The 18601-nt window shown below is 43.8% G+C and overlaps 1 protein-coding gene across 5 annotated transcripts in view; it reads right to left on the bottom strand.

The window, feature by feature from the left end:
* TNFAIP8 (TNF alpha induced protein 8) overlaps positions 1-18601 on the bottom strand; it is a 133917-nt gene that overhangs the window by 52103 nt on the left and 63213 nt on the right. Inside the window, exons 2-3 of one of the 5 annotated variants that reach the window (XM_085009415.1) lie at positions 16477-16603; positions 16068-16235 (exon numbers count right to left, since the gene is read on the bottom strand). The exons of 2 other annotated variants lie outside the window; for them this stretch is intronic. In XM_085009415.1, coding sequence (XP_084865541.1) covers positions 16068-16080 — 13 coding nt within the window. In that variant the 5' untranslated portion in view covers positions 16081-16235; positions 16477-16603. Of the gene's footprint in view, positions 1-16067; positions 16236-16262; positions 16604-18601 lie in introns of all 5 variants that reach the window. 2 more of the 5 variants (XM_085009417.1, XM_085009416.1) reach the window with 2 other exon arrangements.

Here is an 18601-nt window from a genome sequence, read left to right as displayed (position 1 = left end):
TCCTGCAATGCAGGTACCTTCTTTAGCAACTGACTCCTGCTATACATGATGGTCAGCACCCACCAGCCTCCAGCAGCTTTTGCATATAAAATGCATATCACATAAAATTTACCATATTAATTATTTCTAAGTGTACAGCTCTGGAGTATAAAGTACACATACATTGTTGTACAACCCTCACCGCCATTCATCTCCAGAACTCTTTTCATCTTTATTTTTTTCTTTTTCTTTTTCTTTTTCTTTTTTTTTTTTTTTTTTTTGTCTTTTGTCCTTTTAGGGCTGCACCTGTGGCATATCAAGGTTCCCAGGCTAGGGGTCCAATCGGAGCTGTTGCTGTTGGCCTATATCTGAGCCGTGTCTGCGACCTACACCACATCTCACAGCAAGGCTGGATCCTTAACCCACTGAGCGAGGCCAGGGATCGAACCTGCAACCTCACGATTCCTAGTCAGATTTGTTTCCGCTGTGCCAGAACGGGAACTCCTCTTTTCATCTTTCAAAACTGGAACTCTTGTAAAGGAACACGATAGAAGACAATGTGAAAAAAGAATGTATATATGTGTATGACTGGGTCACTTTGCTGTACAACAGAAACTGACAGAACATTGTAAATCAAGCATAATAAAAAGTTAAAACAAAACAAAGCATGCAAAACTGAAACTCTACACTCATTAGACACTAATTCCCCATTCTCCCCTCCCCTCAGCCCCTGGCAACCACCAGATTACATTCTGTCTCTCAATGGGACTGCTCTAGGTACCTCATTTATGGGAATTATACTGTAATTGTCTTTTTTGTGACAGGTTTATTTCGCTTAGAATAATGCCCTCAAGATTCATCCATGTTGGAGCATGTCTCAGAATTCCCTTCCTTTTTAAAGCTGAATTATATTCCATTGCATGTCTATACCATATTGTATGTATCCATTTATCCATCAGCAAACACTTGGGTTGCTTCTACCTTGTAGCTATTGTGAGTAATGCTGCTCTTAACATGGCTGTACAAACACATGTTCAAATCCCTGCATTCAGTTCCTTGGGGAATATACCCAGAAGCAGAATTGCTAGGTTGGATGGTCATTCTACTTTTAAGTTTTCTAGGAACTGCCATACTGTCTTGCTAGCTAATATTTCTTTATATTAAACTTTCCCATTCAAATTTTGTGGTTTGTGGTCCTGTTTGGACCCTGACTGAAATATGCAAGGCCCAAGGGGGAGCACACATTCTATGAGTAACTGGTGAAAAATGAAATCAAAACATTATTTTTTTAATCTTTCAATTTATATGCATTATTTTTTCACATGGCTACAAAGCCATTAGTACATAAGTACGTATTAAGCTATTTGGACCTAAGCATTTAGTACATGAAACTATTAGGTATTTCCTGTGTCCTAGAAACGACATGAAAAAATGACTGAGACGTTAAAGGTTTCATGAGTAAAGATGTTGGGTGCCTTTGCTCCAGCCCGTTTCCAGCTGCCTGTAGGACCTGTCTGCTTGGAAAGTTCCTTAGGCTCACCTTGTCCTTATAATGAAGGGGCACTGTGACTGTCACTGATTGAGGCTGCCTTGTCTCCCCTTATTTCTAATCTTGCCAAGTCCCACAGTCAAGATGTTTCCTGAATAGGCTTCTTTTTTCCCCTCCATTCCCCCAGTTGTTAGTCTAACTAATCCTCTCTAGCTGGAATTATCTAACAGGTGCAAGCTAATTTCCCTTAAATGAGACCATGAGTTGAAAATTCAAATGCCCGCTGAGGCTAGAAATACAGTAATTCAGACCTGCCACAACAATTGACCGCCTCAGTCCCTACACCCAGGAAGGCAGCAGAGCTAAGCAGGCTGTGAGCCAGGTGCCCAGGATGCCAGTCAGAACACTGCCCTGTGTCTCCCAGAGAAAGTGCTGGCAATGCAAATGAGCATGAATGACGCTACTAGTGGCAAAAACATGAATGCCCCGCTCCCTCAAAACTCTCACAAGTAGATATGAATGATTTGAAAAGGGAGTAATCGTTCAGAAACTTTTTTTTTTTCCAGAAACTTTGACACTTGTTTTCATTACCTGGAGATTACTGGAAACAAACCTTATGACACATCATGGCATCTTGTGCAGCCATACTCTGGGAGCAAGGTGGTAGATCTCTCTTTTCTGTTTTGATATACTTTTTTTTTTTTTAATCCCTAGGCCTAGCTCATAAAGCCAGTGAACTCGACTTCCACTGTGAACTTTTAACATAAAGTTGATACACTGCATGCTAGCTTTGAGGCAGATTTGTTAAGCTTTTGGGGACACAAGATTATATCTTGTGGTTTTTCTTTTGTATTCCTTTCAAGAGAGTAGAGCACGTCAGACTCTGTGAAGGCACTACGTAGCTAATAAAATAATCATTCAATCATCTCACAATACTGAATTAAGACAACATGTAAGAATAAGCCTAATTTCTCCTTACCTGAAGAGTACACTACAAGGAACTGTGTACAGAAATATCTGTTATCGTCAAAGATCGAAAACAAGAAAAGAAAATTTGCATTGCATCTGGAGAACTGAGGCTGGTAATCTGCAACAGTCTGAAACTCTATCAGATAAAGAGCCAAGAAGAAAATAATTCTGACAGCTGCAAACCTTCTGTTTTACAACATGCACCAAATAGACGCACTTCCTTTTAACATCCTCATAAACAGAGAGGGCTGAGCAAATGCAAACAGCCCCAGTAGAAGCCACTGGAGTCATGGCTTCACCTAATGGATCTGCTTATCTTTCAGAGGCAACCTCGCCAGCCCCCTATTGAACCCTCCACAGTTGTCCTAACAGCCATGAATAAGATGGATTGAACAAAATTCCATTTCAATTGATGGGGTTTCCAGGACCAGCAAGGTACCAGCAGCAGCTGCCCACTTTAAAAGAGCAAAAGCCTCAGCTTCCTCAGAGTGGGAATGCTGTTTCCTTTAAGAACTAACATCCACCACTGGGCCACCTGAACATATATACTAATAAATCCCAGATGGGAATTCCAGACACCTCTTCTACTCAAGACGTGAACGCCTCTCAGGCAATAAACATTCTATTAAGCAAGTCTCTTAGGAGCAAGCTTTCCCTCAGAGGCTGTTTGCATTTATAACATACTGTGTTTTCTCTGGCCAATTTGGGATCCGTCGTTGTACAATATGTAATTAATTTAGTCATCTGTTTTCTTAATGGATGGAACTAACCTGTGAATGCAAAACAGCAGCACCCTGGTTGTCCCAAATAAACTGTACTCTGGACCCAAGGAACGAAAAAGTATTCCACTTGGCCATAGCCTTAAATTCTAAACCAGAACCCCAGTTTCGTGCCCATTTATGTGTTTAAATTAAGTGATGTCTTAACATAATCAGCAGTAATAAGTATAATTTATCAAGCACCAACAGTGTGCTAGATATTATGCTACACATATTACAGACCCTATCTCTACTCTTACTACATTTTATAGCTCTGGAAGTGCTTCCGCATACATTGTCACTGATGCTCATGATAATCCTGTCAAGAAGGCACCTTGGGTATTGCTAGCTCCGTTAGCTTCTGATGAGGATACAGAGCCTCAGAGAAATTAAGGGGCTGGCCCAAGGTCACATCTCTAGGACTGAATGTAAACTGAGACTGGAATGCAGATGCTCTGAGCCCCATCCTACTTTTCTGGACATCATGATGTATCTGAAAGAGCAGAGCACTAATACTTTTTATTTAAGGCAAATATGTCATATGCTCCAAAAGAAGAGGGAAACAGTGCAGTAAGAGAGGTCGGACAGCAAGGTCTGGCTGACTTGGAGGAAGAGGGAGCCAGAGAGAAACAGAAAAGGGGAAGTCCAGAGGAGGAACAGCTGTGACAAGGGGGAAGGCGGTTCCACTTCACACAACTGAGTCTGAGGTCTGAGCTGTGCTTGAGCATCTTCTGCCAAACCAATATCCCAGACAGCCAGGGCTCTTCAGGGAGTGCAGACTGCTCCCCCACATCTCACAGTCTTTAATGAAAACATTTCTACAAAGGGGTTCCTGCCATGGTGCAAGGGGATCATGGCATCTCTGCAGTGTCAGGACACAGGTTCGATCCCCTGCCCGACAAAGTAGGTTAAAGGGTCCAGTGTTGCTGCAGCCGTGTCGAAGTTTGCAACTGCGGCTCAGATCTGATCCCTGACCTGGGAACTCCATGTGCTATGGGACAGCCAAAAAAAAGAAAAAGGAAACAAAAGATTGCAACAGATTGCATAGGATAGCTCCCTTCACTAAACAAAGGCTATGGAACATTATTTTTTTTTCTACAGAGGAGACTATTGTTGTTAACAACATCCTTCTGTAATGTAGATATGAACCTACATTTTCTCACTAAAATTTGCCTAACAAATTTGTCCTTTTTCATGGTCTTTACACACCATCAACAATTCCTACCCAATTTCAAGAGACAAGAAGAAGCATGTGATCAAGGTTTCACATTCTTAATTGCTCTAGAAATCCTGTCCCAATACAGAGATCAACAGAACAGATGGAATGCTCTTAATATAGGAGAGTCATGTTTTCAGAGGTGAAAGGAGAGACTCTGGGTTCTAAAGTCAGTAAAATAAAACTGCATATAGTTAAAATTACCTTGAAAATTTCTTAAATGGCCCAGAAGGTACAGTACTGTCTACACAGTTTGTATCTACACAATACTTATCAGTTCCTGTAACTCTTAGTCTATGTTTCTCTGCAGCTGCCAATCAGAAATGAAGTTCTTCCTCCAGGATGATGATAAAATCATCATCACGAACTTGCCTGATCTCCTATACAATATGTTCCCCATTCTGCTGTCAGTCAGAACTTTTAAGCCTCATTGGTTCCATTGGTTTCATCATCAGGTGGCTATTACTTGTTCAAGATCAGCAGTGTAGTGGGTTACTGCCTGGTAAGGAAGTGGCTGAATGGGAATGACAAGGATTTCCTGACACCTGTCTTCTTCTTCTCTGTCAGATGTCACTTTTTATTGACAGCATCTAACAACCCCTCTACATCTTCTAACTGGAGATTCAAGGGACCTAAGGAGAACCGAAGGTCGATGAGGGAAGTCAGGGGTTTGTCATCAGTTCTAGAGGAAGCTGCAGATATGACTGTTCAGACGTCATCTTCGTTTAGCTATTTCTTCACTCCACAAATATTTATTAAGCATCTACCAGGCAAAAGGCAAATGGTGTAAATAAAGCCATCAGGTTACCTGCTCTCACAGAGCCCACAGCAGAGTGGGGGAGGGGAGGGACACTAATTAAAACATAGTTTGATAAATGCAATAGCACAAAAATATGAGGTGCTATGAAAGCTCAAAGGACAAGTATCTAAACTAGACCTGGGGGAGGGAGTCATCAAGGAAGGCTTCCTGAAAGAAGTGATGCCTAAGCTAAGACTTCAGAGTCAAGGAACTGGTCAAGGAAGTGGAAGTGAGAGAAAAGGAACAATGGCTCCGAGCAGAGTTAAGAGCATGTGTAATGGTCCACAGGGGAAAGAATAAAGAGTCAGAAAGGAAGGCTAAAGAAAAGGCCATTGGATATGATACTCAGCTGGCCACTGGGGATCTTTGAGAAAAACAACTTAGTTAACAGGACTAGATACAGAAGCCAAATTGCAACGGGTTGCAGAATAAACTGGTGTTAAGGTGGTAGAGAATGGATTGATGGATGGTTCACTTATGGAAACTCACTGAAGAGAATAAGTTGGGAGAGTACTCTGAGGAGGAAGCACTATCAGAAGAACACAGTTTTTGGAGTTCCCGCCGTGGCGCAATGCAAACAAATCTGACTAGGAACCATGAGATTGTGGATTCGATCCCTGGCCTCGCTCAGTGGGTTAAGGATCTGGGGTTGCCGTGAGCTGTGTTGTAGGTTGCAGACGCGGCTGGGATCCGGTGTTGCTGTGGCTCTGGTGGAGGCCGGCAACTACAGCTCCAATTAGACCCCTAGCCCGGGAACCTCCATATATCACGGGTGCGGCCCTAAAAAGCAAAAAAAAAAAAAAAACCCCAACAACAAACCCACAATTTAACACAGCTTGAATTCAGTGGCTTTGCCAAAGGAATATTTAAATTCACGAAGCTCCCTCACCAGCCAACACCAGACATAAAGAATCTGGGTACCATCAATTGCTCACAAAAATACCTTTGGGTAATTTGCAAGGACTCTAACACAAATTTAAATCACATAAGTAAAAAAGAAGAAAAGTTGAACCACCCGCCTCCCTCAAGCTCAGTGGCTGCTGCTGGTTCAGCAGGTCTTGCCTGAGCAGGGTAATACAAGGTGTTATCTCTGAGGCGCCTGAGAGGCTCCCAAGCCCCAAATTATCCTCTTGGCTCTACAGGAAATATTCTCATTGAGGGGTGGTACTGTGGGCTAAACTTTGCCCTCTTCTCTGTTCTACCATCAGTGTCTTTTAAAAAGACAAGCATCCTTTGGAGACAAGGACTGTGGCTCACTAACAGTTAAATGAATTCACTATAAATGAAGTCTTTATATTTGATTTCTTTATTCCTCCAACAGGGTATTCCAGGTGGAAGCAGGAAGGCAGAAATTAAGAGTGTGGGAGGGGTGGGCAAAGAGTGAAAGCAAGCTTATCGCCCTCCCAGTTGCACCCTGCTCCTTAACCCCAAGCCTGCCTAACACCACGAAGAGGTAGAGGAGTAAATAACCCTGCAGACAACTTGCCAGGCAGGTGGGTGAGTTTCAAACACTTGGGGTTTGTTAAATTTAGTGATGCAAATTTTTTCTAATGATGTAAAATACTCAGAATTCTTTTCATTGAAGAGAAAACCTCTCTGCTTCTCTTAAATTGATTCAGCCTCCAAAAACCATTGACCCAAAGAAACCATTTTCATTGAGGAAGTGATCTCTTTAGAAGTATTTGTAATTTGCAGGTAAAAATTATGGTGTCCACTTATCCCAATGAAAGCCTTCTAACTGAAGGTAAAAGCTAAAATCTACTACAAAAACAAAAATACAATAGGCTCACATCTACAAGATCTCTGGCATCTCTGAAGCTGAGCAAACATCAATGATAGCTGAACTTAGTCTGCCCAAGAAATCACTAACTGGTAACCTTAGGGGTGAATTCAGCTCAGAGTTTTTCTTAGACCATGTAAGCTTTATTTTTCATCTGAACTTCAATGCCTTTAGATGGGAACTCTTCAAGTTTGCCATGGGTCTAAAGACTTTCAACAGTTCATACAAAGCACTATTTGCACATTCATATTTCCTGCCTGGTTCTTGCAGACACTGGAGTTTAGGACCACTGCTTTCTATAGACTGATGTTAAAAACAACCTCCCCTGCTAAGATAGAGCTCCAGGGCTAGTGTTTCAGAGTGGAGCATGTGTGGGTTATTGAGCAATAGTATCGCTGAAAAATGATAAACCACAACAGTCTGCAATACCACTTGCAATCAGACTCCGAACCAAACGGGAGAGCAGAAACACCACTGGGGCTCAGTAGTCCCAGGACAAGCCACGTGACCAGAGCTTGGAAACCACTTTTGAACAGAAGCGTCTGCCACGAGTCACCGTCTGATGTTGCTGCTCCCACAAGATCCCTGACATCTGGATGTCACAGAACACAAGCTCGGCAGCCAAAACCCAAGCCTGGCTTGGCAAAGCAAACAATCCCTCTATTCAGTGAGCTGTGCCTGTACCCTAGTATCTGTAGTATCCAGCTAACACTCAGCTCTGAGCAATTCGCACCCGATGATACTCAGCCAGTTGCGACACTTGATGGCTATTTAAGATGTTTATCGCACACAACAGAGAAACTATGCTTATCACCCGCCTGTCCATCAGTGCTGGCACGAAGGATTAAAGGCCCCACTCCTACCCCTATCTCAGTCCTATGTGACACTTCTATCACACTTCGCTTAGAACTCAGGAATCAGAAACCTAGTGCTCAAAGGTAGCCTTTGAGGTCCTTGCAATCTCCTCCTTCCTCAAACTTGTTCACAAATGAGAAATTAGGTCCAGCACGTTGATAGAACAAGTCCAAAGACTCAGCACATACGTGTCTTAAGAGGGACCAGAACGTTGATCTCTGAGTCCTCCACCGTGGAGGTATCTTCTCTGTGACCGTCAGAGCAGCCTTCCTGTCCTTCTGCCGCCCAGCCCAGTGATCCTGGATGTGATTTCTGTGACCCACACAGACAACCTCATTCACTAGAGGTCACCACTAGGGTTCAGGTCAAACCCCACTGATAATAAAGGGGTTCCTCTGCTTTGACTGGTTCTCTGTGCACGTATTTCCCTCAGGGATGTAGCCGGGAACACTGGCTGGCTGGGGACAAGGCTTGAGAATTTGGGGTCCTATACCCTACCCACAGATTTCATCTACAAAGATAAACTGGCACCTCCAATTTACCCATCGCTAATTGGGGCTTTCTTTCTTTCTATCACCATGGCTTTCACTCCCCCAAGAGCACTCTGAATGTTGCCCCATGTCTAAGCCAATCTCCTGGAGATCTCAGCTAGAGTAAACTAAAGGAAACGCTTTGTGACCAAGTGCCCTGTTTTGTTTATCTGCGTGCAGCTCCAAAGTCTTTACATTATCCAGAGCCCAGGAATATCAATTAAAAAACAAAAAATAAGCAAATTTTGCAATTAAGCTCATATCTATAAAATGTAAGGACAGTCTTTACAGGGACATATAGTCTTATTACAATGAGCAAAAAAAAAAAAAAAAATTACACTGGAGTTCCCACTCTGGCTCAGCGGTAAGGAATCCGACTGGTGTCCATGAGGATGCAGGTTCAATTCCTGGCCCCGTTCAGTGGGTTAAGGATCCGGCTTTGCTGTGAGCTGTGGTGTAGGTCACAGATGCGGCTCATATTCCATGTTGCTGTGGCGGTGGCGTAGGCTGGCAGCTATAGCTCTGATTCACCCCTAGCCTGGGAACTTCCATTTGCTGTGAGTGTGGCCCTACAAAAAAAAAAAAAAAAAAAAAAAAAAAAAAAAAAAAAAAAAAAAAAAAAGCAAACATAAATAAATAAATAAATAAAATTACACTGGACTCCCATGTTACAGGGGGACATATAATTACCACAGGTTGAAGGGATGCTTGTAATTAATTTTCTTTGGTTCTTATTCTTTTCATTCAGTGCTTATCAGAGAGTAAGTTCTCATGGTTGAGAACTTGCCGTCCTCATCTTTACTGCTGTCGTGGCTCATGGAGTCTGTATTCTTGTTCTCCCTGGTGGCACCTGCATCATTTGTCAATGGAGGGGGGAATGGTGGGTAAACTAATATGCAGAGTTCCATTTGCTGTATTAGACCCTAGCCAGTCACCAAATAAGAAGCAACAGGGAGGAAAACCACAGTGAAAGGAAGCCTGTGTAGGAGACACTGTGGCCAATTCGCCAACACTTCCATCCCCTCATCCTTGTGGAGCCGTATGTTTGTTTGAGGGAGAAACTGGACCCCAGCCCCAGCTCTCAGGTTCAGCCCTGACCATTTCAACTCAGCCAGAGTAACCCCATCCCCCTCACCACAGAGTGACTAGTTTAGGTAATGAAAGCCTAAGCCAATTGACATAGCACATTCTTTTTTTGTTTATTTGTTTGTCTTTTTTTCTAGGGCGGCACCCCAGGCTAGGGGTCTAATCAGAGCTGTAGTCGCTGGCCTACCCTTTAGCTACAGCAACTCGAGATCCAAGCGAGCTTCATCTGCAACCTGCACCACAGCTCACAACAACGCTGGATCCTTAACCCTCTGAGCAAGGCCAGGGATCGAACCCACAACCTCGTGGTTCCTAGTTGGATTCGTTAACCACTGAGCCACGATGGGAACTCCAACACAGCACATTCTTTAGTCAAGAAACTGGCTTAAGATTGGGCACATGGCCCAAATGGGGTCAAGGAGACATCGCAAATATGCTGGGGGCTGACAGAAAAGGTCACTCACTCCTCTGATAGAATTACCAAAAGCCAGCTGCTCTCTCTCCTACTGGACAGTGTATCGTGGGTATGAAGTTAGAATTGCTGCACACCCTTAACCACCATGAGAGATGCCAGCTGAGGATGACTCTCAACCACAGAAGGTAGATTGGAGAGAAAGAGGGTTCTTAACATCACTGTACTGCTAAATCAAATCTCATTCTATTTATTTTGTAGCTTAAAAAAAAAAAAGAAAGAAAATCCTTTGTATGAGCCAGTCTCAACTAAAGTTCCTTTCTTACACAATCGGAGCCATAACTGACATGACATGCCAGGCAGTGAAGGAGAGGTGTGCTTGAGGACTTCTCATTTTGCTGCCAGCCTTACCATGTGCCCAGTCCCGAAGGGACAGTGGGCAATGGAGCCCAAGCATGCATGGCTGATCCAACTGTTCTCTCCAATTTCCTCAAGCTTGCTGCCTAACAAAGGTCGGAGCTTGGGCCAGACGCCCCCTCTCCTGCAGGGCCAAGTCTTGTCTGCCAGATGGTCTTGGTAGCTGAGGGCAGACACCCTGGTGGGGGTGGGGGTAGGAGGAAGGAATGCTGAGAAACCTTGGCAGACAGGAAGGAGAGCCTGAAAGGTGGGACCTGGGTCCCTGAGCATCCTCCTCCACTCCCAGCCTGGTGCTGCCCACCATCCCTGATGGGGCTTCTCGATAGACCATCCATGAGGACTCTTGCCTTAGAGGCTTGGCTGCCCCCTGACAGGCGCTGAAAGGGCACGACTTGTAGGGGAGGGAAAGGAGCTGGGATGGTGTGTGTATCAAAGCTCCAGACCCCAATCTGGAGTCAGGAGTCGGGAGCCAGGTCAGGCCAGCCCTGGGATTTCTCCCAGGAGCTAAGGATATGGTGAGAAGCTCAGGGACACATTCACTGAAGGTAAGAAGCTGTTAAGTAGTGAGCAGTGAAGGGGCAAATCAACAGTGGAAAGCACTGACCTATTAAGGTCAGGCCAGATTTTTGCCTTAGGATATACTCAAAGTCTACCTAAGGCTGCTTATTAAAAACACACACACACAATACACAGCTAATCAAATTTCAGTCCTTCCAGGTGAATTTCCACACAAGGACTTTCTGGAAGGTGGAGCAATCAGCTACACCCACGGCATACGGATGTTCCCAGGCTAGGGGCTGAATTGGAGCTGTAGCCGCTGGCCTACACCACAGCCACAGCCACAGAGGATCTGAGCCATGTCTGCGACCTACACCACAGCTCACAGAAACACTGGATCCTTAACCCACTGAGAGAGGCTAGGGATAGATCCTGTGTCCTCATGGACGTAAGATTTTGTTTCCACTGAGCCATGACAGGAACTCCTGTGTTTAATTAGATTGTCTTTGGAGGCACCTTAACAGAGTGCTCTCATTTTCTCTCTCCCACATGCAATAAATATTTAATCTTTTTTTTAAATTAAGAAAAAAATTTAATTTATAATTTATTTTTTATTTTTATTAAAGTATAATTGATATACAGTGTTGTGTCAATTTCTGCTGTACAGCGCAGTGACCCAGTCATACATATACATACGTTCTTTTTCTCACACCATCTTCCACCATTTTCTATCCCAAGAGACTGGATATAGTTCCCTGTGCTGTACAGTAAGACCTCACTGCTTACAGCAGATACTTGTTCCCAAGTTAGAAATGTAGAACTGCTTCTTGTCAAGCTTTCTTAAGCCTACTTACTGCTCGTAGCAGCCCCCATCAAAATACCTCCATTTCTGCATTTGCCTTTTGTCCTGAGTTGTGATAATGAAATTTCCTCCAGCAAGCCTTCTCAGGTCCTCCCCAAAGCTGGCTCCAAAGAGGAGCTCTGTCAGAAGCGCCACTTTCCTAAAGACCACAAACCCAGGGACCACAGGGGTCTGGGCCCACAGGCTTCAAGGGGAGACAAAACATTTCACTACTGAAAGGATTCCAAAGAATTCAACCCCTAAAGGCAGTGGGATTTTGGAGCTCATTTATAGACAATGTACAAATATAAAGATATGAAATTGCGTTGTTTGGCCAAAACAAAACAAAACAAAACAAAAAAACAAAAAAAAAAGGAGGGAAGTGAGAAAGTACTATGCAAACAAATGTAAATGCAAAATGAGATGGTGATGTACATTTTACATGCGACCTTGCAAATGATCTTGCGCAAAGACCTCATGTTCGTTTTGTGCAAGATACAGGTGATTAAGGGAGAGGAAGTGATACAGGCAACAGCATGAAGCCACTCTCCTCTATACTTAGCACTAATCTGACCTTTATCTGAAAGTGAGGTCAGAAGATTGGGCCTATGTCCAGAGGACAACTGTCATGGGATCCAAAGGAGAAGGAAAGGGAAAAAAACAAAAAAATAAACAAACTTGAATTGGCTCACAGCAAAGCAACAAGATACAGAGTGTTGAGCAAAAACTAACCAATTGCTCTCTCCTTACCTGGTAATCCTGTTTTCAAACTCCTTTTAAGTAATATGTAATATTCAATCTTACTAACTTTAATGGGGAGAGGTGATACTGAGAACTGTGATCAAATATTTGGCATTCTTTTGTTCCTTTTTTATGGCTGAGTAGTACTCCATTGTGTACATATACCATATCTTCCTAATCCAATCATCTGTGGATGGACATTTCAGTTGTTTCCATATCTTGACTATTGTGAATAGTGCTGCAATGAACATGCGGGTGCATGTGTCTTTTTTAAGGAAAGTTTTGTCTGGATATATGCCCAAGAGGGGGATGGACTGAGAGTATGGGGTTAATAGATGCAAACTATTGCCTTTGGAATGGACTAGAAATGAGATCCTGCTGTGTAGCACTGGGAACTATGTCTATTCACTTACGATGGAGCATGATAATGTGAGAAAAAAGAATGTAGACATGCATGTGTAACTATGTCATCATGCTGTACAGCAGAAAAAAATGTACTGGGGAAATAACAATTGACTACAATTAGAAAAAAAAAACATTTGGGACTGCAGAAATCGTAGGTGAACTATATCCAATTAACTTAGAAACAAACGTAAGGACTTTATGAGATGGTAGGTTCTTGACTTTAATCACTGGGAAAGCCCCGAGAATTTATCTCCATACTCACACAAAGAAAGGCAAGTTGGGCAGAGGACTCCTCTGAGTTAAGAATGATCCTTTCTTGTGTTAGCTGTGAGGCCTCTGCAGGCAGATAGGACACCCTGGGGGAGAAACCAAACAGCTGCTGAGGGAGCCCATGGCACTGGCTTCCTCTGGGACCGCTACACGTGGAAGTCCCAGCCTCTGTGTGGCTGTGCATCTCCCCTGGGCAGGTAGGGCGCTGGGAAGAACTCAGCGGTTAGGAGGCAGGCTCCCACCCTGGCTCTGGCACTGTGATGCTGAAAAACCATGGACATCTGACTTGATGTCTTTGTCTTCAATTGCATTTGTAAAATGAGATTAGACCATATCAGATGGCTTCTCCTCTCATGCCCATTAAAAGTTAAATTCATCGTAACTGCCCATAACGGGCCACGTAATCTGGCGCCTCACCACCTCTCTAGCTCACTTTCCGTTCTCTTTTCTTAAGACCACCATAGCTATTTCTGGAACACCATGCCCACCCCATCTCCGGACCTCTGCATCTGCTTGCCCTCTGCCTAGAATGTTCCTCCCTAGGATATGCACAGGTGTGGTTTCTTCCCATTTCTCGGGTGAGTCTTAGCACATTCTCTGTGACGACAATTGTACACCCTGCACACACACCCACACCAATCTTCATCCTCCTTTTCAATTTAAAATTTTTTTTCCTCCTTAGCACTTAATACTATCTCACCTACTACATATATTTTATATTTTTATCTTGTTCATTGTCTCCTACAGTGGAATGTCTGCTCTCCAAGGACAGGGATTTCTCTCCGCTTTGTTCACTGGCCTATCCCTGCTACCTGGAATAGTCCCTGATACAGAACAGGAAATCAGCAAGTTTTGTTGAATGGAGGCATTCACGGATGGGTGGAAGGGAAGAATATAACTGTCTTCTAGCTCTGGGCTATGGTCAAAGGGCTCTCCTCTGCCACCACTGTACAGGATGGACACTATCACCACGAGAAAAAACAAGCCAACCCAGACCCATAAGTGCTGTGCTTTCACTCTGCTGCAGAACCTCTCAAGTGCTGCTTCTTGCATACTCCATGCTCTGAGCTTAAGCGCCATGCACACCCTACACTCTGAGCATGACCAAACAGTATCTATGAGAAATTCTTTATATTGGCACTTGACTCCATTTTTCTAGAGTTGAAATTAACACCATTTGAGGGAGAACTGTTACATCTATCTTTCTCTGATTCTTTATCTAAAATCCCAAAGGAAAAGAGAAGTGAGCTCCTGTATTGCCAAGATACCCACACTCTGAATTCAGCTCTAGTGAGAGGAGGTGGTCATGCTCCCGGTGCATCCCAGCCACTTCCACTAGGTGGCAACATGGTCTGAGTGTGCTGGTATCTGAGGCTGACTTTTACCAGTAACACGGACTAGAGAAGCACCCCCATACCTCTCCTGTTCACTTCCTCACTGACCTCCTTACCTTTTCACCACTTTATTTATTTTTATTTTTTTAGACCCCCCCCCCCGCCCCCGCCCTGTGGCATATGAAAGTGCCCAGGCTAGGGGTCAAATCTGCGCTACAGCTTCCAGCCTACACCACAGCCACAGCAACCTGGAATCCAAGCCGTGTCTGTGACCTACACCATAGTCCATGGCAACACTGGATCCTTAACCCACTTTTCGAGGCCAGGGATCAAACTTGGGCCCTCATGGGATACTAGCTGGGTTTGTTACCGCTGAGCCACAACGGGAACTCCAACTTTAAACCTGGCTATTTTCAACCAGTGATTTACAATTTGCTCTTAAGTGGTTCATGCTTACTCACGCAAGTGTTTAACTCAATCACTTCAGCCTTGGAAGCTTCATGTATGCTTCTTCCTGCCATAGTACATTACGTACTCTCACTCCCAGGGCAGAACTTGACCTACAACTCACTTTTCCCCCAAAACTTGCCCAGTCAAACTGGCTCTGATCCCAACTGTAGATACATGATATATAGTCACAGACACTATCTTTCTATGTTGGATAGAATGTGCCTATATACATATATAAAGAACGCTGACAGGGCATCACTGCATAACTTTGGGCATCTGGTAGGCAAATGTACATTTTACATAAATGATATACAGGTGACCATATTCCATATAAGAGAAGTAGTCCTGGCTCTACGGAATAGCACTGGCTGCCAGGGGGTCAGTTATGGGCCAAGAAACTGCATATGTGAATACTCATTTATGTCCTCCAACTTATAGTTCCTTCCTAGTCTTCAATGTAAGATCTAGAAAGTCTTTTGCGCAGAAAAATTTTAGTTAAGCCTCAACAAGTATTATGTATAGACTTGAACAAGTGTCTAAATACCAACATAACTTTAAGGGCGATTTTAAAATGCTCTTATTTCAATCCTTGAAAACCTTTCCAACTTACCTTAAAATAAAGTCTACTTGTAGAAGCATTAAGTAAGGCTGAAAACAAGGCTAAGGTGTATTTTAAAACTACAAAAGGCTTTATGTGTGGGGTCAAATTGCTCACTGGCTGTTGGAGGAAATGGTAGCAGCAACATTCTGACCAACATCTACATAATGGGAGAGCAGAAATAAACACGCTTGTGTTTACAGGTCTCCGTAGCTGTCACCACCACAACCAGACCACTGGGAACCAGAGATGCCTTAGAATTAGTGAACACATAGGAACTGTAAAAAGGAGAATTTAAAGGCAAAAGTTATCCCTCGTTTCAGAGCCCCATTTCTGAAACATCTCCATCCTTCGTGTGCTTAAAAATGAAAACATCTATGTGCAAACTTCAGGTGCCATGTTTTTCACACACAGAACTTACACCTCCATCAGCTTAATACCAGTTCCCCGTACCCAGTCATAGCAAAAGACAAAAAGAAAAAAGCTGTGATTTGTTGAACACAACCACTTTAAAGCCATGACCAAAGGTTATTCCCCTGTAGACAGTGACAAACCACAGTGCTTAGTCATCTGAACATTCCACCAGAATCCACAGAGATGTTACATCCAAGTTATTAGTCTGAGGGCACTTTTAACTCACCTAGCTTCAGCATTTTCCCCCGTATCAAGCAGAAGGACAGCCGCACAGAGAGTCACACAGACCAGAGGAACACACAGCAGCCACCCTGTTGTATATCCTACAGCAACCGTATCACCTTCCGGGACTGTCAGTCCTCCCCGAGAATAATTCAGAAGAATCCGTATCGTCCTTTCAAAAAATCAGCCATAAGCTTACCAAACAAATGCACAGGAGACACTGGTCAACAACAGTCACTTTCAAAGTTGTCTTGCTTGTTATTCTGGGAGCTGGGTTTCGTCACCAGTGGAATGCATTATATAGCCTTTAATTGTGAATCCAGAGAGGTCTCCACTTCCACAGCAGGGACAGACTGGTTGCTGCCTGCACTTGCTACCTGTAAACTACAGTTACCCAGAAACACAGGGATTACCTGTGATAGGTGAACAGAAGATATTTTCCAAATCAAGCAGAAACAGGAAGTCTAATGTTTCAACATGCTAGAAATGAGGCGTAGATACTTAAAAAAAAAAAAAGGGAGCAGCCCCAGTCACAGATGCCTGGAAAAAAGAAAATTAAAAAAACACCTCATTCCTACCTGGCCAGTGTAAACATGTATGTCTATTCATAGTAAGTATTGCTTAAAAGGTGTTCTCACTCACAGGAGAACTAGAGAACAGAGCTTGGACAACAGTGCTGTTTAAAATCATTAGTTTTTTGTTTTTGAAGAGAATATAAGATCTTCCTAAAGAATGGGTTGTGTCCTACTGTACAGCACAGGGAACTATATCCAGTCTCTTGGGATAGATCATGATAGAAGGTAAAGTAAGAAAGATAATGTATATTTATGTATGACTGGGTCACTTTCCTGCATAGCAGAAATTGGCACAACATTGTAAATCACCTATACTTAAAAAAAAAAAAAAAAGATGGAGTTCCCGTCGTGGCACAGTGGTTAACAAATCCAACTAGGAACCATGAGGTTGCGGGTTCGGTCCCTGCCCTTGCTCAGTGGGTTAAGGACCTGGCGTTGCCGTGAGCTGTGGTGTAGGTTGCAGACACGGCTCGGATCCCGCGTTGCTGTGGCTCTGGCGTAGGCCAGTGGCTACAGCTCCGATTGGACCCCTAGTCTGGGAACCTCCATATGCCATGGGAGCGGCCCAAAGAAATAGCAAAAAGACAAAAAAAAAAAAAAAAGAATGTGTTGTGACTGCATTCAGGCACACACAACACATACATGTACATACAATGAGACATATGCATATGCACAGTCTAATAGTCTCTTTAGAAGCTTATTTATTTACATCACCACCCACAAATCTTCCCTTATCCAGCCCCCACTGGGCAGGGGCTACAGTCCCACAAAGCCCACTTTAAGAGCACCAACTCCATAAAGTCTTTTTCTGAGGATGCCATTCAGGTGCTAGGGTCCCAGCCTCCTCCTTTAACCCTCAGAGCACCTAGACTGAGCTTCCAGAGAACACTTTCTGGCTATTTGTCAAAGTTGTCCCTATGTTATCTTTGGTGGCATAGCTCTTTTACCCCCAACTACAAGGTAAGCGTCTAGATTTTTTTATCCTCTGTAGCACTAACGCTCTGCCTTGAGCCTGCAAGGCACTCAGCAAAAAAGATAACCAAGTGGAACGCAAGGGACAAGTGCTCTGGAGTCTGCTAGGCCTGGTGCAAACTCCAGCCATGCTACTTCCTAGTTTTCTAGACTTGCAAGTTACTTCACTTCTCTGAACCAGTTTTTTCTCTGTCAAATGAGAATAACCCCACCTACCTCACAAAAGTGCCATCAAGATGCAAAGAAAATCGTATAAAGCCAATAACATTTTGCCTGATGCCCAGCGAGCACTCAAATAGCAAGAAGCATTATTGTTGACCCCAATCAAAACCAAAATGCTTACCGCTGATTTGAGGAGGAAGCTGAAAGAAACCTATTACACATGACTGACTTTTTTAGCCTACCTGACATGTGACTAACTTGTAGAGGTTTGGTGTTTATATGTTAGAAACCACCCTTTCACATTCCCTTGTGTTACCTCCCCCAAATTGGGACTGGCCTCTTGATGCTATGACAACTTTGTCAGGGACTAAGAAGATGCCAGGAGAGAACTCCTCCTGCAAACACAGGATTCTAAATCATAAAGACTTCCCAAACCCTGGTTCACTGGCAATTCCAAGGGTACGTAAGAAAATATAGGGAGCAGAAATGTTCTACCTAAACAGAGGAACCAGTCTCATATTTCCTTAAAATGTGGCCTCAGTGGGATCTCCATGGTTAGGTGGCTACTGCACCACTTTGTCCATAGAGCAGCACAGTGAAGCTGTAGGAAAAGAAGGTAGGAGGGACAATGGCAAAGCATCACATAAAACAAATGCCACCATGGCGGCACAGCCCTCACACGTGCAGGCAGTGAGGGAGGCAGGGCCATGGTCCTGACTCCAGGCAAGGGCCAGAGGAGGTTGCTGGCATTATAGTCTCTTGTATCAGCTGGGCATCTCCACATGCCAAAGGTCTGATGCCTGGTTGTGGAGTGAGCGCTCCACCACTG

Source organism: Sus scrofa, chromosome 2 (assembly GCF_054392235.1).
Source record: "Sus scrofa isolate SSC_HxYL_T2T_F1_AM1 chromosome 2, Sscrofa_HxYL_maternal_Yorkshire_Landrace_v2.0, whole genome shotgun sequence".
In the NCBI taxonomy this organism is placed as follows: Eukaryota; Metazoa; Chordata; class Mammalia; order Artiodactyla; family Suidae; genus Sus; species Sus scrofa.
The sequence above is the reverse complement of the archived record's forward strand: the minus strand, read 5'-3'. Positions and strand labels throughout refer to the sequence as shown.